At 39.3% G+C, this 26,863-nt stretch overlaps 2 protein-coding genes across 3 annotated transcripts in view; one reads left to right on the forward strand and one right to left on the reverse strand.

Annotated features, from left to right (window-relative positions):
- The first annotated feature begins 883 nt into the window (after positions 1-883).
- On the forward strand, positions 884-7,969 carry rnf2 (ring finger protein 2). Its single transcript, XM_039677665.2, has 7 exons — positions 884-1,036; positions 1,847-1,957; positions 3,015-3,175; positions 3,685-3,900; positions 4,437-4,709; positions 4,833-5,004; positions 7,720-7,969. The coding sequence occupies exons 2-7, from the start codon at positions 1,871-1,873 to the stop codon at positions 7,819-7,821; spliced, it is 1,011 nt and encodes a 336-aa protein (XP_039533599.1). The 5' UTR covers positions 884-1,036; positions 1,847-1,870; the 3' UTR covers positions 7,822-7,969.
- Positions 7,970-15,082: 7,113 nt separating this feature from the next.
- Positions 15,083-26,863, reverse strand: part of ivns1abpb (influenza virus NS1A binding protein b) — a 77,480-nt gene continuing 65,699 nt past the window's right edge. For both annotated transcript variants that reach the window (XM_039677032.2, XM_039677033.2), the window contains 2 exons: positions 16,187-16,360; positions 15,083-16,040 (listed from right to left, as the gene is read on the reverse strand). In XM_039677032.2, the coding sequence (XP_039532966.1) occupies positions 15,784-16,040; positions 16,187-16,360 (431 nt within the window). In that variant the 3' untranslated portion in view covers positions 15,083-15,783. The remainder of the gene's footprint in view (positions 16,041-16,186; positions 16,361-26,863) is intronic.

The following is a 26,863-nucleotide window of genomic DNA, read 5'->3' on the forward strand; positions in this document are numbered from 1 at the left end:
CATGCAATTTGTAAATTGTTATGCAGAATGGATTTTTTTTAAAGCTATAAATTTAAGTTATCCAAAAGGCACTCTACTCAAAAGGCATGTTTTTACTACTCCCCCTAGAGGCACACGTAGGCTAGGCCTAGTTTTGTGTAGGAGCTAGCTAGCCCATTTCTAGCCCATTTCCCCCACATAAAAAGAAAAACAATGTTTTGGTAGGCCAAAATGATAATGATAATGACAAAGTTGAAATTATGAGCTAAATTTTCATAATGACATAGCATCTCATAATTTATAAATTTTAATAGCCTAATAGGCATTCAAAATGAATTGAGTTGAATTGAAAGTGAAATTGAATTGAAACAATCTAATAAGCTGCCCATGGCGGCATGACACGCTTTAATTATAAGCTCAAGTTGATTAAAATGAGTGTAAATAAAATTGTCTTAATTTTTTAATAAAAATTCGACTTAAAAAATTAGACTTAACCTAGTATCTCTCTCTCTCTCTCTCTCTCTCTCTCTCTCTCTCTCTCTCTCTCTCTCTCTCTCTCTCTCTCTCTCTCTCTCTCTCTCTCTCTACCAAAGTATGAATTTGTGGTGGGAATTGGCTAAGTTAATTAAATTAAGTTATTAACTTAATTTCGCCGTGTAATGCAGAGCCATATGCTCTGGTGTAATGTATCCCAGCGTTTCAGGAAACAGCCTGGACAGGTGGCTAGTCCATCAAAGGGCTGCCATAAACAAAACAATTGTAGTCAAGTTTTTCAATTTTCTAAAAAAACAACAACAACCATAAACCATAAATATTCAAGTATAACATAGATGAAGAAGACACGTGAGTTTATTCAAATGAACATGTGATTCAAAAATAAACGATGAACTGCATTTTACACAGTATCGAAGTGGATGACTGACTTAAAACTGACTCAGTTTTAGGAAAATACCACATTTCCCAGAGTTCATCAGGGCCCAATGAATCCGCCATATTGAGCTCACCAGAACGCGCTGGCAGGAGAGAGAGAGAGAGTGAGTGTTCACAACATTGAAATGTAAGTATGCAAACAGCTGCGTTTGTACAAAAATATAATTTTTTTCTGGTTGTCGAGATTGACGTTTTCATTAGCGCAAAAGGTTTTATGTCACAATATCGCCGACACTGAGTTCAAAGTTGATTTAATGCAGCCTGTAAACACAGCCTCTGGATTAGCAGAGAGAGTTAGCCGTTAGCTCTACGTTTTCATGACAGCGCAGGAGATAAAACCTTTCCGCATATTTTTTTTTTCTTCCGATTATTTTGATTTGTTTTTGTTCTCCGTTGATGAAGGGCAGGCACAGTCATTCAAAAGACACGTTGTACGTACAGGAAGATGCTTCGTCTATTCAGTGACACAAAGAGTTGTAACGTTAAGTGCCTTCATAAGCTAATTTTAGCCTGCTAGCTCTGTGACTGCAGGGTTAGACAGATTAATTGTGTATTATAGTATGATGATCTAAAACAAGACAATGTAGAGTTGATGATTGAAGTAAACATGAGTAGAGTTTAATGGACGTAATCACGCGCCAGCTTTCGACTTAAACCAACGTCATCAGACCATAACATCCCTCAGATGTCAGTTGTCAGAGATGATCATGATGGAAATTACTTTGTTGTCCTTGTCCTAAACAAGCACATTCGAAAATTGTAAGATCTTTGTCTTCAATAGGTTTTTAATAAGTCGTAAATATTTCATCATGTATGGATTTTGACATGAAACATGCTATTAATGTTTTGATTCTGTCTCATCTCATCACATCATGTAGCTCTTATAGTAGATTTTAATATTTATGTGAGTAATGTTTTCTTTGGCTGTTTTTCACAGAGGTGAAGGAGACAGTGTATAAATATGACACAGACGGTCCAGACGAATGGGGTTCAACCCCTCAGCAAGACATGGGAGCTTAGTCTCTATGAATTACAGAGAACTCCACAGGTAAGAAAATTCACATGCCAATTATTGTACATTTATGTTTTCCAAGTGTGATTCTGACAGTATGTAGTGCAAGGGGTATTCAAACTGGGCTCCAGGGACCCACAGGGGGTTGCAAAGGAGTGACATGGGGTCCATGGAAAAGTCTAGAGAAAAACTGTAAACATAAATAAATATGTAATGATAACAATAATACGAATTATTATGATAATAATAATAATAATAATACGAAGAATGACATATGTAAATAAATTAGATTAAAACTAGGGCTGTGCAAAAATTAATTGCGATTAATCGCATCTAAAATAAAAGTCTGTGTTTACATAATATATTTATTTGTGCTGTACATAACTATTTTGTATATATAAATACACACACATGCATGTATATATTTGATAAAATGTGTTATTGATATATAAAATATTTATATTTATATAATATAGATTATGTATTTATGTATATATACAGAATGTAAGCGCAAATAATTCTTAAATATATACATGCATGCATAGGAATTTACATATACAAAATAAATATATACTGCACACACAAATATATTATGTAAACACAGACTTTTATTTTGGATGCGATTAATCGCAATTAATTTTTGCACAGCCCTAATTAAAACATATACATTAATTTTAAAAAATTTAATTGTAAAATAAAAAATGTGAAATGTTTCACATTTATTAAAATAAAATAATTAATTAAATAATTAAAATAAAAATATTAGTTCGATAATAATCTATTAAATTAGAATAAAATAAATGTATTGTTTTAATTAATACAAATAAGTTATACAGTATACCGCTACATCACTGGTTAGAAATATATATATATATATATATGTATATTATAATGTACATCAGCATTTAAATTCTGTGCTTTTAATAGATAGGTGCCTTTTTAGTGGTGGGGTTCCGCACATGGGCATTATATATGGGGGTCAGTGGCACCTAAAAACCCATGTGCTAGTGAAACCCTGGCGAGAGACCTATTTGGTAGATGTTGCCTAGTTTTCGACCCTCAATGCAGCTTCTGTGATGTTGTGCTCCTCTAGGAGGCCATCACGGATGGTCTGGAGATCGCCGTGTCCCCGCGCAGCTTACACAGTGAGCTCATGTGTCCCATCTGTCTGGACATGCTAAAGAACACCATGACCACCAAGGAGTGCCTGCACCGCTTCTGTGCCGACTGCATCATCACTGCACTCAGATCAGGGTGGGTTTGTGTTATCCGTAGGATTTATGTGCTCAGATATTATACTGTACATTTTGTTTGTGGTGTGAATGAATACGTGCTAGTAATACTGGAGTGTCCGTGGTTAACACTAGGGATGCAGCGAATAAACCGACTTCATGATTAACCGCTCTTTAAAACGTCATGGTTAATTAATTATAAAGGCTCCGATAACACAGTGTTTCTGTTGCCCTGAACAGAACTGTTGCAACTTGCACAAAAAACAAAAACAAAGTTACGCCAGAGGTGCAGCATGAAGTGCCATGCTTATCAGAGACAAGGAAGCTACTACTACACACTGATATAAATCTGATATCTGATATAAATAAAACACTACATCAAATTATAATTGAAAGGATTAATATTGCAGCTTCCATAGACTTCTTATTACTGAACATTGCTGCATTTTTGTCAATGAATACAAGCAGTCAGATATATATGAACTACCTTTTTATTTTACCATTAATTGTCATTTCTTCTCTGGTTCACAGGAATAAGGAGTGTCCAACATGCAGGAAGAAGCTGGTGTCTAAGCGCTCCCTCCGTCCAGACCCCAACTTTGACGCCCTGATCAGTAAGATCTACCCCAGCAGAGACGAGTACGAAGCCCACCAGGAAAGAGTGTTGGCCCGCATCAGCAAGCACAACAACCAGCAGGCGCTCAGCCACAGTATTGAAGAGGGCTTAAAAATCCAAGCCTTGAACAGGTTAGATGGCTGACATGGTTCCATGTGAAATTTATTCTAATAACATATTTATTTTCGTGAATTCAATAATTGACATAAAGGTTTAGCTTGCTGTTTCTAGTGCTACCATACATCTTATGTACTGCTAAATCTATTAAAACTTGACTGGATATTAAATACTATGTTTTTTCAGTCAATGGACTCTATAACTATACAAGGACGATATCGATAACGTTCTATTTTTTCAAATCTCGTGCTGATTTTTGTCCAATGCTGCTTTAGAGGCTCAAGCTCTCGTATGAATTCTGATTTGCTGTCAATTTATTTATTGTAACAAAATTGGTCTAAAAGTGATTTAAGTGGTAACATTTATCTGTGTCATTATTATTATAATTGTGATGTGGACTAGAACTATAATAATATAACTATCTTTATCCTTATCATTATAGTTATCGGCCTTGGTCGGTGTGAAAAGGCCTTAAGACAGCTTTTTGCTGCTTTGTTGTTGTTTTTCATTCATCTGTTTTTGTTACTGTGTTCCCACTTCACCACTATAGACTGCAGCGGGGGAAGAAGCACCAGATCGAAAATGGCAGCGGGGCAGAGGATAATGGGGACAGTTCACACTGCAGCAATGCATCAGTGCACAGTAACCAAGAGGCCGGGCCCAGCATCAAACGAACCAAAACTTCTGACGACTCGGGACTGGACATGGACAATGCCACAGAGAACGGAGGAGGAGACCTGGCTCTGGACGGGGCCAGCGAGATTGAGCTGGTGTTCCGCCCTCATCCGACACTGATGGAGAAAGAAGACGCTGCGCAGACAAGGTGGGCCATCTCTGTTAATCTGTTCACTAACATATATGCAGTTCTAACCAAATTTAGTGTTTTAAGCAAGTTTCTGTTGTTAATTTTATTTAGTCTGACTTTGAATGTGGAATTTGTTACAAGGTATATTAAGACTTCGGGGAATGCCACAGTGGACCACCTCTCAAAATACTTAGCTGTCAGATTGGCTCTGGAGGAAATGCGCAAGAACCAAGAAGGAAGCCCCATCAACGTAGAGGCAGCCAGCGAAAAACAGTACACCATCTACATCCCTACAGCAAACAACCAGTTCACAGTGAGTTTGATGCTGCTTCTAATGCTAAAGACATCTAGGACTGCACAATATGGTCAAGCAATCAAAGTATGATTATTTCGACAAATATTATGATAGGATAAACGTTTAACATCTGATACTGCTGCTTGGATGTTATACCAATTACAATTTTAATGCAGTTAATTAATAGTTTTTAGGCACGTTTAGGGCAAATCCATAGAACTAGCACAGCTCTGTCAGTTTTCCATTTGTTTGAAGCTGTGAATATTTAGATCCCCTCTCAAAAACATTTTTTTGGGGGGCACTTGTGATCCAACACACTATTTCAATCACTAAAAACAGTGGGACATTCTAAAACCCTCACAAACAAGAGGGAACAATGCTTAATGTGGCTTAATGTATTAAGACGCTGATGTTAAAAGATCAAATTCAGTATACCTTATTGAATGATGCTCACTAAATACAGACAAGCAGATGAGCCCAGAATATGACCACAATGCACGAAATTGCATAAGCATTGTCTTTATAATGGTTTTCTAAGGGAAAACGCTTAACATGACCACATCTTTAAAGGTGGCATATGTAATAATTGAGGTAACAATATACGAAAAATGAGCTACACGCATCAAAAGAATGAGAAGAAATAAGTGCAAAGATGTCATTAAAAAACTGACAAGTTATAGTGCTGCCGAGATATTAACCTGAATTAGCATGCTAAATTACTAGCCCCGGCCCGGCAGGTATCGTAATACCAGTTCCGGCCATGGGAGGCGGTATGCGGACGGGCAACGTTAGCACCAGCCAAACTGCAATAGACGAGTGAGTCGCGCTCGCGCCGGCCGGCTTGTGTGTACTTGAACCTGATGTCAGTCGTGTGGAAATACAGCCAATTACTACATTTCAGTTCAGGGAAGAGTTCAAAAAATGATTGGTCGACATTATGCATGAGGAATACATTTTGGTAAGTTGTAGCATACTATATCTTTCAACAGAGTTCATGTTCTTTTTCAAGCTAGTAGAGACGATCGGTTCACGTGCGCTAGGGATCTGTAGTGTAACATGTACAAGCGCCAAAACGGTATTTATTCTTTGAATTGCGTAATATAATTGACAGAATCTGAGAGCTTAACTAACCTGCTTGCTAAGTGTCAATTGCGTGCGTCTCACGGTGAATTCACGGCGCTAGCTTGATCAACATCAGCGAATGCTGTCTGTCAAATTAATTCACTAACAATAAAAGTGTAATATGAACAAAACGAATACCATAAACTTCAAATAATTGCCCAAGCTTTTATTTTCCCATACCGTCGAAATGCACCAGCTTGTTTTTGAGATCTATGAGGCGGCCTTCATCATTTAGTGTTGAGATTCATAGCGTTTAGTTTAGTTCACTCTAGTGTTTAGTTCATTGAGTCTCTGATCTCTAAAAATCTCCAAATGTTCCACGTGAAACTGCGGTCTTCCAACCTTTTACTATCATGTCAAATGATTTGAATAACATGCGCGATGGTAGGAGCACAAGTCATTTTTTGGAGGTATACTGCCCCCATCTGTTATGGAATATGGAGTAGGATTTGATTTATGATGTTATATGGCACCTTTAATGCGTTAAGCCACAAAATGCAATTTAGTGTTCCGTTCATATTCTTGGCACATCTGCTTGTCTATGTAGTTTGGTCATTCTTAGACGAGTGTGACATCACATGAAAAAACTATGAATGCTAGGGCTGGGTAATAAATATCGATTTCTCGATATTAATCGATTCTCATTTTTCCGAACCGATATCGATTCTTAAGTCTCAAGAATCGATTAGTCATCCTGTTTCATTTGAATGAATGGGACATTGTATCGCGGCTGCGCGCATCCAAAAAATCGCAATAATCTTTGTCCTTTGCTACTATTGATATGAAACAAAGTCTCAATTTTCATATTACGTCCATTTTCTTTAGAAATTCAAAAACATAAATAGAGTTTTGGCGCTGTGGCGTGAGATCGCTCTGACGCAGCTCTAGAGAAGCAGCAGTTAATAATACCAGTCACAGCGCGAAATAAACATTAATGAGCATCTGAAAGTGTGTTAAAGATAGAGTACAACTTATCGAAATCCATATCATGTCACATTGATTCGCTCAATCAGCGTTTCAACCGTGGAAAGACGTCAGTTAAACAGCTTGTAATCAATGTCATCGTCATATTTACCTCAGAAAACCCACATAAACTCGTTAGTCAGCTAGAAAAAATAACTCCAGAGAGGAGCATTTTGCTAAATATATACACCATATTACATATGCATTATAACCTAATGTTCTTCAATATTTAATGCATATTTGAATAAATCTGGCAAGTTTTTATGACAGCCACCATTTAAATGTTTATATTTCATATAATCTTCTTATTATAAAAATAAATAAAATTGTAATTTAAGTGATTCATTCATTATTACCTTCTAGGCTAATAACCCTAGTAGGCTACAACTAGACTCCCACAGTTTATAGCATTAGTTAAGAGATTTGATTCCCTTGAGAAAAATTGCCATTTATTGTAACTGATATCCAAAATAATCGATATTGAATCGAATCGAAATCGAATCGAATTGCAAGCTTGTGAATCGAAATCGAATCGAATTGTGAAATTTGTCTCAATACCCAGCCCTAATGAATGCCATTGGATTTTTATAAACGTGTGTCATATGTACATTTCATCAGCATGACAGTGTGTCTCTTTTCCCCTCACAGGTCCTGAACGGCTCCTTCTCCTTGGAGCTGGTGAGCGAGAAGTACTGGAAAGTCAACAAGCCCATGGAGTTGTACTTCGCCCCAACAAAGGAGCACAAATGAATCCTGTGAGACACGAGGGTCCAAGCTGACCCGGGACAGACTGATGGTTCACCCTCTCTTCTCTCTCCCTGTTTCTTTCTTTGTTCCTCCTCATCTGGAGTAAAATAGTCTCTGGAGCCCTGGCTCCTCAATAACTGTGGCTGCTTTGATTTGTTTTTTATTGTCTTTTTGTATGAGAACGAGACCAGGGTCGATCATTGGGAATGGGTGGGAGGGTTATGGAAGTCAAACCAGTGTGGATTTGTTTGTTTTTTCTCACCCTTTCAGTTGACAACCATTTCATTGTTTCATGTTGAGTCCTTTTTGAGTCAAGCGGACTCAGACGTTGCCTTCAACACGCCAAAATTTTAGTCAAAATGGATATTGCAACGGTAACACCATGAGGAAATCATACTGTTGAAAGGTGGCTTTCATAGCCAATGGCGCTGTTCTTTACGTTCAAGAGAACATGTAAGAGATTTTAAGTGCATTTTCTGACACACCACTCCTGTAGCAGCAACATTTATTCACTAACATGACTGCATCTTGCCACTGTGTACCAGTACAATGGCTTAGTTCACATGACGCGTCATGTCACTAGTCTGTACTATTGTGTTGGTCGTCAGATGTTTCGGAGATTGTACATACGACATCACTTTATAGAATAACTACCTGGAAAATGTATATTGACACCATTGTTTCAACTAGTACCATTTCATAAAAACGAAAGTTCAGTTGTAAATTTGGACCCAGTTTTTGATAGTTGCATTTCATATAGACACTTCGTCCAAGACATGGAAAAACTTTTTAGAGCATGAAATACTTTTAGTTTGACATCCTTGGCATACATTTGAGTTAATGTTGTTATTTGGGGAAAAAATGTAAACAGCGTTTTTGTTTGGAAAATAAATAAAAAAAATGTATGCAAATCCTGGTTTCACTTTTTTTTTAAGAGGTTCTCTGGGATACTGGAGTAGCAACAACAAACCCCCAGTAGGTGGCGCTAGTGCTCAGGTCATTTAAGGCTATGACCATTGATATAATAGAAAAGTCAAGAAACTGTCATGGTGTAAAAACATATCACAAAACAAAGTATTAGCTTAAAAGCAGAACATGTTTACAAATGTTTTTTTTACAGCAAGGTAATATGTCCCACCCAGCTATTTTATCAATTAAGGATGAACCAATAAAAATGGCTAATATGATAAAACAATTATTTTTATGTTCTTATGCATATTGTGAAACATCTGATTTACAAGTATCTGTCTTACCTTCTCAGTTCCTGCACCCTGAAGCTTAAGAGACCGTGATATATTCCCTTGTGGCTTACTCCTACCCACCAGTCATTAAGTGTCAAGAACAGAGATTGAGGTAGGCCATGTGGTTCATGTACAGTCAGTTCCTGTCTGTGTCAGTTCTGCAAAGGTTGATATGGAATTGTTATAGCCTCACAGTGAGGAGGCCGCTGACCCTCACTTGTCAGGCTCAGAAATGTGTTTTTGCTAGCGCTCTCAGGGCGGTCTTGAACTTAATGCGGTCGGGGTCATGGTAGGGGCCGCTTACACCCCGGTGCCTTGAAAGGGCTGAGAGCTGCAGCCTCCCACATCAAAAGATGGCCAATGCATTTATAAAAGCCCCTGACAGTATGCCCATATAACCTTAAGCACTCTGGCATTTTCACAGATCAAGAATGATCTCTGTGGGGTGGACCATTCGGTGTCGACGTTTGTGAGATACTGAAAGAGCCTGTTTGACTCTTGGTCAACAGAAGTATATAAGCATGAATGTCCGTAACTTTAGATTAGTTGGCATCTGCTCATGTGTTTGCTTGTTGTTAGTCCATCTGATGCTCACAGCTATCATAAACAGATGTAAGCATGAGATTAGAAAACCTATATGCTGATGATGTTCATTTTTAAGCTGGTCAATAATCGTTTGTCAGGCGGCATCAAACTACAAGTCTTGATGATATTATTTTACTCAGCGGTTTGCAGATAGCAACATTATTTCCTGGCAATCAAAACAGTTGATCTTATTTCAAGTTTTCTTTAAGTGTAAGTGTGTGTTTCACGAGTTCACATTCACGTATAATTTTGAGGGAGTAAGATTTAATGCGTATTTGGCGTGCTGTCCGGTGGGAGGGCTCCGAGCTCGGAATTCAGCCCGAACCCAGAGTACTCCCCCCGTATGTAAGTGATTTTTAGAACTAGGAATGTGGAGAAGGGGTGGAGGGGGTATGCTGCAAACTGTCAATGGATTGAGGTAAGACTGCTGAGTCTACTCTCTTATCATTGATTGCTGAATGCTGTCCACTCTTGTTAATTATCTGAACGTGCTCCTCCCGAACTTAATAAAACTTCATTTGGAGAGATGAGGGCTGGTTGAGTTGAGAACATTCTTGGGCTGGTTCCTCATGCACTGTTCTGAACAATCAGATATTGCTTTGACTCAGTGAGGAACAGGAACTGCATCCCCTGTCTGTGATTAAAGCCTCCATTCACTGATTTTGTTTATTTTCTTTTTATTATTTTGTTGTCAGAATTTCTGTGCAATGTTTCAGCATCCAGTGGGAAACATTTAGCAGAGTAGTAGCGATTCTTTTGGAAAAAGTAGCAAATATTTTTGTAAAAAAGTAGCAATTCTTTTTGAAAAAGTAGTGATTCTTTTTGGAAGAAGTAGCGATTCTTTTTGAATCAAATTTTGGAAGAAGTAGCGATTCTTTTTGGAAGAAGTAGCGATTCTTTTTGAATCAAATTTTGGAAGAAGTAGTGTTGAGATGTTGTTCATTGAGTGAAGGCCTAGAGTCTCTAATCTCTAAATATCTCCAAATGCTCCCCGTGAAACTGCGGTCCGACCTAGTTTTACTATCGTGTCAATTGAGGAAGAGAGCCCAGACATTTTAGAAATTCCGAAGAGTAAAAAGAGTAGATCTGTGTATGGTAAACCTACATAGCTACATACAGTTAGGGTGATATTAAAAGACATAAACCGTGATATAAGATTTTGGCCATATTGCCCATCTCTGAGTCATTTATTCCCTGTGTAACCTCAACCTGTACGGACACGTCCACAAACCTCTTGCATATTGTTTGGTCACACCACAAATGTGTCACTGTTGCCTCAAATCTTCAGCACTAGTGCCACTCTGAACTCGATTGCTATGTCTGAGGTAAAACACGCCACCCCCTCATTACCATAAAAATCTTCTAGACTTTTATCATGTTCCTGAACTAACTGTTAAGTTTATCATGTGCAAATGTTGTTGGTAGCACATGTTCTTCACGTTCAAGCCAAAAAACCCAATAAACTTTCACTCTGCTCTGAATCAAGCCTGCTTGGCCAATTAGATAACAGTACAAAATGTGCTGTGTTGTGATTGGTGCTCTGTATGTAAATGCTTCTAACACTTTCTTCCTTTGTTTAGACGGTGATAGAAACGCTTGGGCCAAATCCCTTGGGCACCATGCCACCATTTGGGACAATTGTTGGTGTGCTGTTGCTACAAGGTGTTTTTTTTTGACTTCCTGAATAAGAGAAACTCCATGAGGAATGATCACGTGACAGCCTGAAGCCAGATCATGCACCACACGTAGCCTGTTGAGAATGAGGAGTTGACGTCATTTTACAGTGCCCCTCCCCTTTCCGCCATGTTGGTAGGTGAGTTTACGTGGTTGGTAGATTGATTACGTGAGTTTTTAGCTCGGTAGTAGAGGAGTTTCTCGCAATACTGCACTGTTTTACCATGCCTGGAAGTAACTGCTGCGTTAACTCCTCCAGTAACTCACACGATACATATGGAAAACATAGGAACAATGGAATTAAGTTTTTGGGGTTACCGAAATTGACACAGCAGGGAGAGTCTGATCTAACGAGGAGACGCCGGATTGCTAGGTTTGCTGATGCGTTTAGTATACGATTTTCACTGTTTGCTGTGCCCTAATGAACATATGCAAAAGTGTTGTTTTTCCTCGTATTCTTAGATCCGTCTCTGTCCTGCCAAAATAATAAATGCGCGAAAATTTAAGAGCTCTGGAATGTTTAGTTGCGTCTATGGGTTCTAAAAGCGTTGCCCCTGGCAGTGGTGGAACGTAACGAAGTACAACTTTGTTACTTTACTTATATACATTTTTCACGTATCTTTACTTTACTTAAGTAGAATAAATAGCGCATACTTTTTACTTTTACTTCGTTACATTTTGCAGCAATTATTATACTTTCTACTCCACTACATTTCTACTACTTCTGTTACATTTTCATTACATTTTCTGATCAGTTTTTCCCCTGCCAAAACGTAATCTGACCGTCCGTCCGTTGCACGTTTGTCTCACCAGTGACGTGTGGTTGCCATAGTCCCAAGTCCCATGGCCCTCTATCAGAATCCAGAGTTTCAAGAAGATTGGAGAAACTTATTTTTTGGGGGGGGGGGGTTGAAATTTTGAGTTTCTCTGATCTTCTTGAAACTCTGGATTCTGATAGAGGGCCATGGGACTTAGACCTGAGTGCAAAAATGGAGGCTCTAGACCCTTCCAGTGCTGAGATATTGAGATACCACGTAGCATTTATGCCAAATAAATATCTCAATATATTGTATCTTTCAATATATATAAATATCTCAATATATCTTTTTTCGGGTCGAAATTTTGAGTTTCGATATCTCAGCTCTGGAAGGGTCTAGAGCCTCCATTTTTGCACTCAGGTCTAAGGCCCATGGCCCTCTATCAGAATCCAGAGTTTCAAGAAGATTGGAGAAATTTATTTTTTTGCCCCCAAAAAAAAAAAACGACAGGGGTAACACTGTCGTTTTTTTGGGGGGTCGAAATTTTGAGTTTCTCTGATCTTCTTGAAACTCTGGATTCTGATAGAGGGGCATGGGCCTTAGACCTGAGTGCAAAAATGGAGGCTGTAGACCCTTCCAGAGCTGAGATATTGAGATACCACGTAGCATTTATGCCAAATAAATATCTCAATATCTCAGCTCTGGAAGGGTCTAGAGCCTCCATTTTTGCACTCAGGTCTAAGGCCCATGGCCCTCTATCAGAATCCAGAGTTTCAAGAAGACTGGAGAAATTTATTTTTTCGCAGGGGTAACACTGTCGGTTTTTTTTTGGGTCGAAATTTTGAGTTTCTCTGATCTTCTTGAAACTCTGGATTCTGATAGAGGGGCATGGGACTTAGACTTGAGTGCAAAAATGGAGGCTCTAGATATACATCAACCCGGTCACACTAAATGCGTCTCGCACGCAGTGCGTTTATAGTGCAATTTATACGCGAAAATTAGTTTTTACATGCATAGGAAACGCACCGTGTGTAATATACGTTTGGTTAGGATTATGGCAAGCCAAGAGGTTCAGAATTACACCATAAATTAATCGCGTTTACTGCCATAGTTAACATATAGTAAGGATAAGTATGATGTGTACATTGCCTAATTGCAAGCTTGTTTCAAAAATGGTGACATTTTTTTTTCCATCATTATTGAACATCATTATAGGAGTATTAGGTTGAATGAGTTAGAATTAAATGTTTTATTAATCATTAGAAAATAGACATTAAGAAAATAAATTATGCAAGTACTTTTACTTTTAATACTTAAAGTACATTTAAAATCAGGTACTTTTTACTTTAGTAAAAGTAGAAGTAACACAATGACAACCATACTATATATTTATCTGGTTATTTGTATTTTTAATTAAGTACTGAGATTCAGTACTTCCTCCACCACTGGCCCCTGGTAACCGATAGCGTCTCCTACCATCATGGCTGACCAGCTCAGACCCCCCCAAATAGGCACGTGACTCCTCATTCTCAATAACGTTACATAGCTTATCTCTTTAGATGTGATTTATGACGTTCAGCAGACAGAAATATTTTCTAGCATAGAAAGCATGTGGAATTGTGTCCTAATGTGATGCAATACATTCTTTTCTTTTAACATGTTACTTTCACTTTCAATAATTATTTCTAATTTTAGGAAAATGTATTTTAACATTTTAGTTATCATTATGTTCTATTTAGTTAAATATACTAAACATTGCAAGTCATTAAACAAAGAATATATTTCCTGATTCCAGTGTAAACCATTTGTTATACATTAACTTGAATGGACACTCTTTAGAATATTTATATATCTACTACTGCGTGTACATGAAGGAAGCGTTCTTAGTAATAATCATGTCACTTCTTAATTTTGATGTAGACATCCATTGACAAATGTTCTTCATCTCTATTCTCTGGACAGTATGGCTGCAAAGTTAGTAATGAGTCCCAGAATGACTTTTTTCACCCATGGGATGTGGATGCTTAACAGCTTGAGCAAGGGGGATTTATCTGAAACTAAAACCAGATGCTGCATAATAAAAGTTGCCTTCTGGGACTGAACCATACTTAACCAACTGAATTGAAATCACACAAGAGTTTCTGACCATATATAAATATACATATTATATCTTTCTGAAAGTGATTCCAACGATACTGTTCCTCTGTGTTAGTGCATAGGCACCTATTGAAAATCGTTGGCGTAACACTGCCTGTGTGAATGCGATAGATTAGACCAGCAATACAAATCCAAGCAAATTATTATCCAGCAACCATAGAACGTTCTAAGGATGTTCTTTTTTAATTTTATTACCATAAAATAACATCCCCTGAATGTTCTGGGAACCAAAAATTATTAACTGGGTAGGTACTGATAGTACTTTCTGAAAGCACTTAATAGAAGACAGTGTTATCTAAGGAAAGATAAAGTGTGATTTAGACTGGAGGAACAAATGAACTCCAATAGCCGAGGAAAGCCCCCAAAGGCTGTTAAAGAGAGAAAGGTATTATTTTGTGGGCTCTAACCGTGTCATTTCCTGTTTATCACACACCTGTTTTTGGGTCGAATGTCAGCACATACATGCTGGAAATAAAGTGAGTAAAAAAACAATGTATACTAATAGAAGTCTGTAAATAGCAGTGTCAGTAAGAGTTGGCATTTGATGTTATGCGTTAAGGTCTTTGAATGCTGTTCGCGCAGGCACTGCATGTCTTATGTAAGAAACCACAACTATGAAAAACGGCACAGCTCTTACATAATCCCTCAGACAAAACAGCCCTGAAAGGTTTTAGTGCTGTTGATTTGCTAGATACTTTTTATATATAAATAACTTCAAAATGTACTTGTATCATTAAAAGTATCAAGGTAGTTGTTTCAAGACCCCCAATGGAGAGACATGTTAGGAAACAGACTTGTCTTCTAAGTTGAAAAGGTTTATTAATTTTTGCACCTTTTTTGTACCGAAAGTTAAACAAAAAAAATCATTTACAACATTTTCAATGAATAAGATGAGACATTAGGTGTTAAGTGACATTATCATCATTGGCTTCTTTAACATGAAGCAGACATAGATAAGAATTTAATTAAAAACAAGCCTGTGGCACAGATTCATCCATAACTGAATGCATGCTTTTCAATATTATGTATTAGACACTTAGATCAGTTGTGTAAAAATGCTATAAAAAGGCAAAAGATACAATTCCACTGAAGCATTGTGGCCCCAGTCAAGATGAGCTTTAGCCAAGTATCCTGTGGTCTAAGACTTTACAACTATACTTATCGTATCTTCAATAAAAAGCCATGATCAATCATCATAATCATTGTAAAGTCAATCATAAGCACTGCATCTGACTGCAGCGGGTCGTGAACCTTTGCCACAGATCATATTATAACACTAATAAACCTGTTCTTATGAAATTAACCTTACCATCTCCATATTACTACAGTTACTGGCTTTGATGGTGAAACAACAAATGCATTAAAAACAAAAAGACAGAAATTTATTTACATCATAATTATGCAATATGCAAAGGTTTTATGTTGCTTTGGGCAACCCTATATGAGCATCTATCAGAGTCATTTCCTCAGCACCTAAACAAACAGATGAACATAAGTCAAATACAATCACATCACAATGTGTCCGACTGAGCACGGGATTCTGACACCATTCAATTCTTAGCTAATCCCTCTATAAACGGGCTCCACTCATTCTTCTCTGGGTCATACACCTCCATGGTGTTGAGAAACTCATTGCCATCAAAGCCCCCGACAGCACAGAGCACACCGTTCAACACAGCCAGCCCTGCATTGCTTCGTGCTGACATCATGCTGCCTAACATTCTCCACTCGTTGTGGGCTGGATCATAGACCTCCACACAGCGCAGAGCGTGAGTGCCGTCAAATCCTCCAACCACAAAAACCTTCCCTGGAAGCAGATGGAAATAACTTGATTGAGAAAATGAAGAAAAGTCCTGAATTTAACAAGCTTACATCATTTTCCTACCAGTGAGACTTTATAACCATCCTGGACTAGATGGAAATCTATACACCTCCTATTTTGTCTCCATTTACCTTCATACACAGCCACACCAGCTCCACGACGGGCCACGTTCATGGGGGCCACCAGGGTCCACGTGTTGTTGTCTGGGTTGTAGCGCTCTACTGAGTTTAAGCAGTTCCAGGACTCAGCGCCACCAATCACATACACAAATCCATTTACCTCGCACACTGCCGCCTGGTGCCTCCCTAAACACAGAAGAGAGACGATGCAGTGAGTGAACCACAGGTTTGTACAATACAAATCAAAGTCATTTCCAGTGGTGGAGGAAGTACTGAATCTCAGTACTTAAGTAAAAATACAAATAACCAGATAAATATTTACTTTAGTAAAAGTAGAAGTAACACAATGACAACCATACTTAAGTAAAAAGTACCTGATATTAGTGTGACCGGGTTGAAAGACCTGAGCGCAAAAATGGACGCTCTAGATATAAGTCCCATGGCCCTCTATCAGAAATCCAGAGTTTCAAGAAGATTGGAGAAACTTATTTTTGCACACAAAAAAAAACCAAAAAAAAAAACCGACAGGGTCAGTTTTTTTTTTTGGGTCGAAATTTTGAGTTTCTCTGATCTTCTTGAAACTCTGGATTCTGATAGAAGACCATGGGACTTAGACCTGAGTGCAAAAATGGAGGCTCTAGACCCTTCCAGAGCTGAGATATTGAGATATTTATTTGGCATAAATGCTACGCGGTATCTCAATATCTCAGCTCTGGAAGGGTCTACAGCCTCCATTTTTGCACTCAGGTCTAAGTCTCATGGCCCTCTATCAGAATCCAGAGTTTTGAGTAGATTGGAGAAACTTAATTTTTCGCCCGAAAATGAAAAAAAAACGAAAGGGGTAACACTGTCGTTTTTTTTTTCGGGTCGAAATTTTGAGTTTCGATATCTCAGCTCTGGAAGGGTCTAGAGCCTCCATTTTTGCACTCAGGTCAAAGTCTCGTGGCCCTCTATCATAATTCAGAGTTTTGAGAAGATTGGAGAAACTTAATTTTTCGCCACAAAAAAAAACCGTAAGGGGTCACACTGTCGTTTTTTTTTTCGGGTCGAAATTTTGAGTTTCGATATCTCAGCTCTGGAAGGGTCTAGAGCCTCCATTTTTGCACTCAGGTCAAAGTCTCGTGGCCCTCTATCATAATTCAGAGTTTTGAGAAGATTGGAGAAACTTAATTTTTCGCCACAAAAAAAAAAAACGTAAGGGGTAACACTGTCGTTTTTTTTTTCGGGTCGAAATTTTGAGTTTCGACATCTCAGCTCTGGAAGGGTCTACAGCCTCCATTTTTGCACTCAGGTCTAAGTCTCATGGCCCTCTATCAGAATCCAGAGTTTTGAGTAGATTGGAGAAACTTAATTTTTCGCCCGAAAATGAAAAAAAAAACGAAAGGGGTAACACTGTCGTTTTTTTTTCGGGTCGAAATTTTGAGTTTCGATATCTCAGCTCTGGAAGGGTCTAGAGCCTCCATTTTTGCACTGAGGTGTAAGTCTCAGTGCCCTCTATCAGAATCCAGAGTTTCGAGAAGATTGGGGATACTTAATTTTTCGCCCCCCAAAAAAAAACGTAAGGGGTAACACTGTTGTTTTTTTTTCGGGTCGAAATTTTGAGTTTCGATATCTCAGCTCTGGAAGGGTCTAGAGCCTCCATTTTTGCACTCAGGTGTAAGTCTCAGTGCCCTCCATCAGAATCCAGAGTTTCGAGAAGATTGGGGATACTTAATTTTTCGCCCCCCCAAAAAAAACGTAAGGGGTAACACTGTCGTTTTTTTTTTCGGGTCGAAATTTTGAGTTTCGATATCTCAGCTCTGGAAGGGTCTAGAGCCTCCATTTTTGCACTCAGGTGTAAGTCTCAGTGCCCTCTATCAGAATCCAGAGTTTCGAGAAGATTGGGGATACTTAATTTTTCGCCCCCCCAAAAAAAAAACGTAAGGGGTAACACTGTCGTTTTTTTTTCGGGTCGAAATTTTGAGTTTCGATATCTCAGCTCTGGAAGGGTCTAGAGCCTCCATTTTTGCACTCAGGTGTAAGTCTCAGTGCCCTCTATCAGAATCCAGACTTTCGAGAAGATTGGGGATACTTAATTTTTCGCCCAAAAAAAAACGTTAGGGGTAACACTGTCGTTTTTTTTTCGGGTCGAAATTTTGAGTTTCGATATCTCAGCTCTGGAAGGGTCTAGAGCCTCCATTTTTGCACTGAGGTGTAAGTCTCAGTGCCCTCTATCAGAATCCAGAGTTTCGAGAAGATTGGGGATACTTAATTTTTCGCCCCCCAAAAAAAAATGTAAGGGGTAACACTGTCGTTTTTTTTTCGGGTCGAAATTTTGAGTTTCGATATCTCAGCTCTGGGAGGGTCTAGAGCCTCCATTTTTGCACTCAGGTGTAAGTCTCAGTGCCCTCTATCAGAATCCAGAGTTTCGAGAAGATTGGGGATACTTAATTTTTCGCTCCCCCAAAAAAAACGTAAGGGGTAACACTGTCGTTTTTTTTTCGGGTCGAAATTTTGAGTTTCGATATCTCAGCTCTGGAAGGGTCTAGAGCCTCCATTTTTGCACTCAGGTGTAAGTCTCAGTGCCCTCTATCAGAATCCAGAGTTTCGTGAAGATTGGGGATACTTAATTTTTCGCCCCCCAAAAAAAACGTAAGGGGTAACACTGTCGTTTTTTTTCCGGGTCGAAATTTTGAGTTTCGATATCTCAGCTCTGGAAGGGTCTAGAGCCTCCATTTTTGCACTCAGGTGTAAGTCTCAGTGCCCTCTATCAGAATCCAGAGTTTCGAGAAGATTGGGGATACTTAATTTTTCGCCCAAAAAAAAAAGGTAAGGGGTAACACTGTCGTTTTTTTTCGGGTCGAAATTTTGAGTTTTGATATCTCAGCTCTGGAAGGGTCTAGAGCCTCCATTTTTGCACTCAGGTGTAAGTCTCAGTGCCCTCTATCAGAATCCAGAGTTTCAAGAAGATTGGGGATACTTAATTTTTCGCCCAAAAAAAAAACGTAAGGGGTAACACTGTCGTTTTTTTTTCGAGTCGAAATTTTGAGTTTCGATATCTCAGCTCTGGAAGGGTCTAGAGCCTCCATTTTTGCAATCAGGTGTAAGTCTCAGTGCCCTCTATCATAATCCAGAGTTTTGAGAAGATTGTAGAAACTTAATTTTTCGCCCGAAAATGAAAAAAAAACGAAAGGGGTAACACTGTCGTTTTTTTTTCGGGGCGAAATTTTGAATTTCGATATCTCAGCTCTGGAAGGGTCTAGAGCCTCCATTTTTGCACTCGGGTCAAAGTCTCGAGGCCCTCTATCATAATCCAGAGTTTTGAGAAGATTGGAGAAACTTAATTTTTCGCCCGAAAACGAAAAAAAACGAAAGGGGTAACACTGTCGGTTTTTTTTCGGGTCGAAATTTTGAATTTTGATATCTCAGCTCTGGAAGGGTGTAGAGCCTCCATTTTTGCACTCAGGTCAAAGTCTCACAGCCCTCTATCATAATCCAGAGTTTTGAGAAGATTGTAGAAACTTAATTTTTTGCCCGAAAATGACAAAAAACAAAAGGGGTAACACTGTCGTTTTTTTTTCGGGGCGAAATTTTGAATTTCGATATCTCAGCTCTGGAAGGGTCTAGAGCCTCCATTTTTGCACTCGGGTCAAAGTCTCGTGGCCCTCTATCATAATCCAGAGTTTTGAGAAGATTGGAGAAACTTAATTTTTCGCCCGAAAAGGAAAAAAAACGAAAGGGGTAACACTGTTGTTTTTTTTTTCGGGTCGAAATTTTGAGTTTCGATATCTCAGCTCTGGAAGGGTCTAGAGCCTCCATTTTTGCACTCAGGTCAAAGTCTCACAGCCCTCTATCATAATCCAGAGTTTTGAGAAGATTGTAGAAACTTAATTTTTCGCCCGAAAATGAAAAAAAAAAAAAGGGGTAACACTGTCGTTTTTTTTTCGGGGCGAAAATTTGAATTTCGATATCTCAGCTCTGGAAGGGTCTAGAGCCTCCATTTTTGCACTCGGGTGTAAGTCTCAGTGCCCTCTATCAGAATCCAGAGTTTCGAGAAGATTGGGGATACTTAATTTTTCGCCTACCCAAAAAAAACGTAAGGGGTAACACTGTCGTTTTTTTTTCGGGTCGAAATTTTGAGTTTCGATATCTCAGCTCTGGAAGGGTCTAGAGCCTCCATTTTTGCACTCAGGTGTAAGTCTCAGTGCCCTCTATCAGAATCCAGAGTTTCGAGAAGATTGGGGATACTTAATTTTTCGCTCCCCTAAAAAAAACGTAAGGGGTAACACTGTCGTTTTTTTTTCGGGTCGAAATTTTGAGTTTCGATATCTCAGCTCTGGAAGGGTCTAGAGCCTCCATTTTTGCACTCAGGTGTAAGTCTCAGTGCCCTCTATCAGAATCCAGAGTTTCGAGAAGATTGGGGATACTTAATTTTTCGCCCAAAAAAAAAAACGTAAGGGGTAACACTGTCGTTTTTTTTCGGGTCGAAATTTTGAGTTTTGATATCTCAGCTCTGGAAGGGTCTAGAGCCTCCATTTTTGCACTCAGGTGTAAGTCTCAGTGCCCTCTATCAGAATCCAGAGTTTCAAGAAGATTGGGGATACTTAATTTTTCGCCCAAAAAAAAAAACGTAAGGGGTAACACTGTCGTTTTTTTTTCGAGTCGAAATTTTGAGTTTCGATATCTCAGCTCTGGAAGGGTCTAGAGCCTCCATTTTTGCACTCAGGTGTAAGTCTCAGTGCCCTCTATCATAATCCAGAGTTTCGAGAAGATTGTAGAAACTTAATTTTTCGCCCGAAAATGAAAAAAAACGAAAGGGGTAACACTGTCGTTTTTTTTTCGGGGCGAAATTTTGAATTTCGATATCTCAGCTCTGGAAGGGTCTAGAGCCTCCATTTTTGCACTCAGGTCAAAGTCTCACAGCCCTCTATCATAATCCAGAGTTTTGAGAAGATTGTAGAAACTTAATTTTTTGCCCGAAAATGACAAAAAACAAAAGGGGTAACACTGTCGTTTTTTTTTCGGGGCGAAATTTTGAATTTCGATATCTCAGCTCTGGAAGGGTCTAGAGCCTCCATTTTTGCACTCGGGTCAAAGTCTCGTGGCCCTCTATCATAATCCAGAGTTTTGAGAAGATTGGAGAAACTTAATTTTTCGCCCGAAAAGGAAAAAAAACGAAAGGGGTAACACTGTCGTTTTTTTTTCGGGTCGAAATTTTGAGTTTCGATATCTCAGCTCTGGAAGGGTCTAGAGCCTCCATTTTTGCACTCAGGTCAAAGTCTCACAGCCCTCTATCATAATCCAGAGTTTTGAGAAGATTGTAGAAACTTAATTTTTCGCCCGAAAATGAAAAAAAACGAAAGGGGTAACACTGTCGTTTTTTTTTCGGGGCGAAATTTTGAATTTCGATATCTCAGCTCTGGAAGGGTCTAGAGCCTCCATTTTTGCACTCGGGTCAAAGTCTTGTGGCCCTCTATCATAATCCAGAGTTTTGAGAAGATTGGAGAAACTTAATTTTTCGCCCGAAAACGAAAAAAAACGAAAGGGGTAACACTGTCGGTTTTTTTTCGGGTCGAAATTTTGAATTTTGATATCTCAGCTCTGGAAGGGTGTAGAGCCTCCATTTTTGCACTCAGGTCAAAGTCTCACAACCCTCTATCATAATCCAGAGTTTTGAGTAGATTGGAGAAACTTAATTTTTCGCCCGAAAATGAAAAAAAACGAAAGGGGTAACACTGTCGTTTTTTTTTTCGGGTCGAAATTTTGAGTTTCGATATCTCAGCTCTGGAAGGGTCTAGAGCCTCCATTTTTGCACTCAGGTCAAAGTCTCACAGCCCTCTATCATAATCCAGAGTTTTGAGTAGATTGGAGAAACTTAATTTTTCGCCCGAAAATGAAAAAAAACGAAAGGGGTAACACTGTCGTTTTTTTTTCAGGTCGAAATTTTGAGTTTCGATATCTCAGCTCTGGAAGGGTCTAGAGCCTCCATTTTTGCACTCAGGTGTAAGTCTCAGTGCCCTCTACCAGAATCCAGAGTTTCGAGAAGATTGGGGATACTTAATTTTTCGCCCAAAAAAAAAAAAACGTAAGGGGTAACACTGTCGTTTTTTTTTCGGGTCGAAATTTTGAGTTTCGATATCTCAGCTCTGGAAGGGTCTAGAGCCTCCATTTTTGCACTCAGGTGTAAGTCTCAGTGCCCTCTATCAGAATCCAGAGTTTCGAGAAGATTGGGGATACTTAATTTTTCGCCCCCCAAAAAAAAACGTAAGGGGTAACACTGTCGTTTTTTTTTCGGGTCGAAATTTTGAGTTTCGATATCTCAGCTCTGGAAGGGTCTAGAGCCTCCATTTTTGCACTCAGGTGTAAGTCTCAGTGCCCTCTATCAGAATCCAGAGTTTCGAGAAGATTGGGGATACTTTTTTTTTCGCCCCCCACCAAAAAAACGTAAGGGGTAACACTGTCGTTTTTTTTTCGGGTCGAAATTTTGAGTTTCGATATCTCAGCTCTGGAAGGGTCTAGAGCCTCCATTTTTGCAGTCAGGTGTAAGTCTCAGTGCCCTCTATCAGAATCCAGAGTTTCGAGAAGATTGGGGATACTTAATTTTTCGCCCAAAAAAAAAAACGTAAGGGGTAACACTGTTGTTTTTTTTTTTGGGTCGAAATTTTGAGTTTCGATATCTCAGCTCTGGAAGGGTCTAGAGCCTCCATTTTTGCACTCAGGTGTAAGTCTCAGTGCCCTCTATCAGAATCCAGAGTTTCGAGAAGATTGGGGATACTTAATTTTTCGCTCCCCTAAAAAAAACGTAAGGGGTAACACTGTCGTTTTTTTTTCGGGTCGAAATTTTGAGTTTCGATATCTCAGCTCTGGAAGGGTCTAGAGCCTCCATTTTTGCACTCAGGTGTAAGTCTCAGTGCCCTCTATCAGAATCCAGAGTTTCGAGAAGATTGGGGATACTTAATTTTTCGCCCAAAAAAAAAAACGTAAGGGGTAACACTGTCGTTTTTTTTTGGGTCGAAATTTTGAGTTTTGATATCTCAGCTCTGGAAGGGTCTAGAGCCTCCATTTTTGCACTCAGGTGTAAGTCTCAGTGCCCTCTATCAGAATCCAGAGTTTCAAGAAGATTGGGGATACTTAATTTTTCGCCCAAAAAAAAAAAACGTAAGGGGTAACACTGTCGTTTTTTTTTCGAGTCGAAATTTTGAGTTTCGATATCTCAGCTCTGGAAGGGTCTAGAGCCTCCATTTTTGCACTCAGGTGTAAGTCTCAGTGCCCTCTATCATAATCCAGAGTTTCGAGAAGATTGTAGAAACTTAATTTTTCGCCCGAAAATGAAAAAAAACGAAAGGGGTAACACTGTCGTTTTTTTTTCGGGGCGAAATTTTGAATTTCGATATCTCAGCTCTGGAAGGGTCTAGAGCCTCCATTTTTGCACTCGGGTCAAAGTCTCGTGGCCCTCTGTCATAATCCAGAGTTTTGAGAAGATTGGAGAAACTTAATTTTTCGCCCGAAAACGAAAAAAAACGAAAGGGGTAACACTGTCGGTTTTTTTTCGGGTCGAAATTTTAATTTTGATATCTCAGCTCTGGAAGGGTCTAGAGCCTCCATTTTTGCACTCAGGTCAAAGTCTCACAGCCCTCTATCATAATCCAGAGTTTTGAGAAGATTGTAGAAACTTAATTTTTTGCCCGAAAATGACAAAAAACAAAAGGGGTAACACTGTCGTTTTTTTTTCGGGGCGAAATTTTGAATTTCGATATCTCAGCTCTGGAAGGGTCTAGAGCCTCCATTTTTGCACTCGGGTCAAAGTCTCGTGGCCCTCTATCATAATCCAGAGTTTTGAGAAGATTGGAGAAACTTAATTTTTCGCCCGAAAAGGAAAAAAAACGAAAGGGGTAACACTGTCGTTTTTTTTTCGGGTCGAAATTTTGAGTTTCGATATCTCAGCTCTGGAAGGGTCTAGAGCCTCCATTTTTGCACTCAGGTCAAAGTCTCACAGCCCTCTATCATAATCCAGAGTTTTGAGAAGATTGTAGAAACTTAATTTTTCGCCCGAAAATGAAAAAAAACGAAAGGGGTAACACTGTCGTTTTTTTTTCGGGGCGAAATTTTGAATTTCGATATCTCAGCTCTGGAAGGGTCTAGAGCCTCCATTTTTGCACTCGGGTCAAAGTCTTGTGGCCCTCTATCATAATCCAGAGTTTTGAGAAGATTGGAGAAACTTAATTTTTCGCCCGAAAACGAAAAAAAACGAAAGGGGTAACACTGTCGGTTTTTTTTCGGGTCGAAATTTTGAATTTTGATATCTCAGCTCTGGAAGGGTGTAGAGCCTCCATTTTTGCACTCAGGTCAAAGTCTCACAACCCTCTATCATAATCCAGAGTTTTGAGTAGATTGGAGAAACTTAATTTTTCGCCCGAAAATGAAAAAAAACGAAAGGGGTAACACTGTCGTTTTTTTTTTCGGGTCGAAATTTTGAGTTTCGATATCTCAGCTCTGGAAGGGTCTAGAGCCTCCATTTTTGCACTCAGGTCAAAGTCTCACAGCCCTCTATCATAATCCAGAGTTTTGAGTAGATTGGAGAAACTTAATTTTTCGCCCGAAAATGAAAAAAAACGAAAGGGGTAACACTGTCGTTTTTTTTTCAGGTCGAAATTTTGAGTTTCGATATCTCAGCTCTGGAAGGGTCTAGAGCCTCCATTTTTGCACTCAGGTGTAAGTCTCAGTGCCCTCTACCAGAATCCAGAGTTTCGAGAAGATTGGGGATACTTAATTTTTCGCCCAAAAAAAAAAAAAACGTAAGGGGTAACACTGTCGTTTTTTTTTCGGGTCGAAATTTTGAGTTTCGATATCTCAGCTCTGGAAGGGTCTAGAGCCTCCATTTTTGCAGTCAGGTGTAAGTCTCAGTGCCCTCTATCAGAATCCAGAGTTTCGAGAAGATTGGGGATACTTAATTTTTCGCCCAAAAAAAAAAACGTAAGGGGTAACACTGTTGTTTTTTTTTTTGGGTCGAAATTTTGAGTTTCGATATCTCAGCTCTGGAAGGGTCTAGAGCCTCCATTTTTGCACTCAGGTGTAAGTCTCAGTGCCCTCTATCAGAATCCAGAGTTTCGAGAAGATTGGGGATCCTTAATTTTTCGCCCCCCCAAAAAAAACGTAAGGGGTAACACTGTCGTTTTTTTTTCGGGTCGAAATTTTGAGTTTCGATATCTCAGCTCTGGAAGGGTCTAGAGCCTCCATTTTTGCACTCAGGTGTAAGTCTCAGTGCCCTCTATCAGAATCCAGAGTTTCGAGAAGATTGGGGATCCTTAATTTTTCGCCCCCCCAAAAAAAACGTAAGGGGTAACACTGTCGTTTTTTTTTCGGGTCGAAATTTTGAGTTTCGATATCTCAGCTCTGGAAGGGTCTAGAGCCTCCATTTTTGCACTCAGGTGTAAGTCTCAGTGCCATCTATCAGAATCCAGAGTTTCGAGAAGATTGGGGATACTTAATTTTTCGCCCCCCCAAAAAAAACGTAAGGGGTAACACTGTCGTTTTTTTTTCGGGTCGAAATTTTGAGTTTCGATATCTCAGCTCTGGAAGGGTCTAGAGCCTCCATTTTTGCACTCAGGTGTAAGTCTCAGTGCCCTCTATCAGAATCCAGAGTTTCGAGAAGATTGGGGATACTAAATTTTTCGCCCAAAAAAAAAAACGTAAGGGGTAACACTGTCGTTTTTTTTTCGGGTCGAAATTTTGAGTTTCGATATCTCAGCTCTGGAAGGGTCTAGAGCCTCCATTTTTGCACTCAGGTGTAAGTCTCAGTGCCCTCTATCAGAATCCAGAGTTTCGAGAAGATTGGGGATACTTTTTTTTTCGCCTCCCCAAAAAAAACGTAAGGGGTAACACTGTCGTTTTTTTTTCGGGTCGAAATTTTGAGTTTCGATATCTCAGCTCTGGAAGGGTCTAGAGCCTCCATTTTTGCACTTAGGTGTAAGTCTCAGTGCCCTCTATCAGAATCCAGAGTTTCGAGAAGATTGGGGATACTTAATTTTTCGCTCCCCCAAAAAAAACGTAAGGGGTAACACTGTCGTTTTTTTTTCGGGTCGAAATTTTGAGTTTCGATATCTCAGCTCTGGAAGGGTCTAGAGCCTCCATTTTTGCACTCAGGTGTAAGTCTCAGTGCCCTCTATCAGAATCCAGAGTTTCGAGAAGATTGGGGATACTTAATTTTTCGCCCCCCAAAAAAAAACGTAAGGGGTAACACTGTCGTTTTTTTTCCGGGTCGAAATTTTGAGTTTCGATATCTCAGCTCTGGAAGGGTCTAGAGCCTCCATTTTTGCACTCAGGTGTAAGTCTCAGTGCCCTCTATCAGAATCCAGAGTTTCGAGAAGATTGGGGATACTTAATTTTTCGCCCAAAAAAAAAAAACGTAAGGGGTAACACTGTAGTTTTTTTTCCGGGTCGAAATTTTGAGTTTCGATATCTCAGCTCTGGAAGGGTCTAGAGCCTCCATTTTTGCACTCAGGTGTAAGTCTCAGTGCCCTCTATCAGAATCCAGAGTTTCGAGAAGATTGGGGATACTTAATTTTTCGCCCAAAAAAAAAAACGTAAGGGGTAACACTGTCGTTTTTTTTCGGGTCGAAATTTTGAGTTTCGATATCTCAGCTCTGGAAGGGTCTAGAGCCTCCATTTTTGCACTCAGGTGTAAGTCTCAGTGCCCTCTATCATAATCCA

Source organism: Pimephales promelas, chromosome 5 (genome assembly GCF_988280905.1).
Source record: "Pimephales promelas chromosome 5, fPimPro1.hap1.1, whole genome shotgun sequence".
In the NCBI taxonomy this organism is placed as follows: Eukaryota; Metazoa; Chordata; class Actinopteri; order Cypriniformes; family Leuciscidae; genus Pimephales; species Pimephales promelas.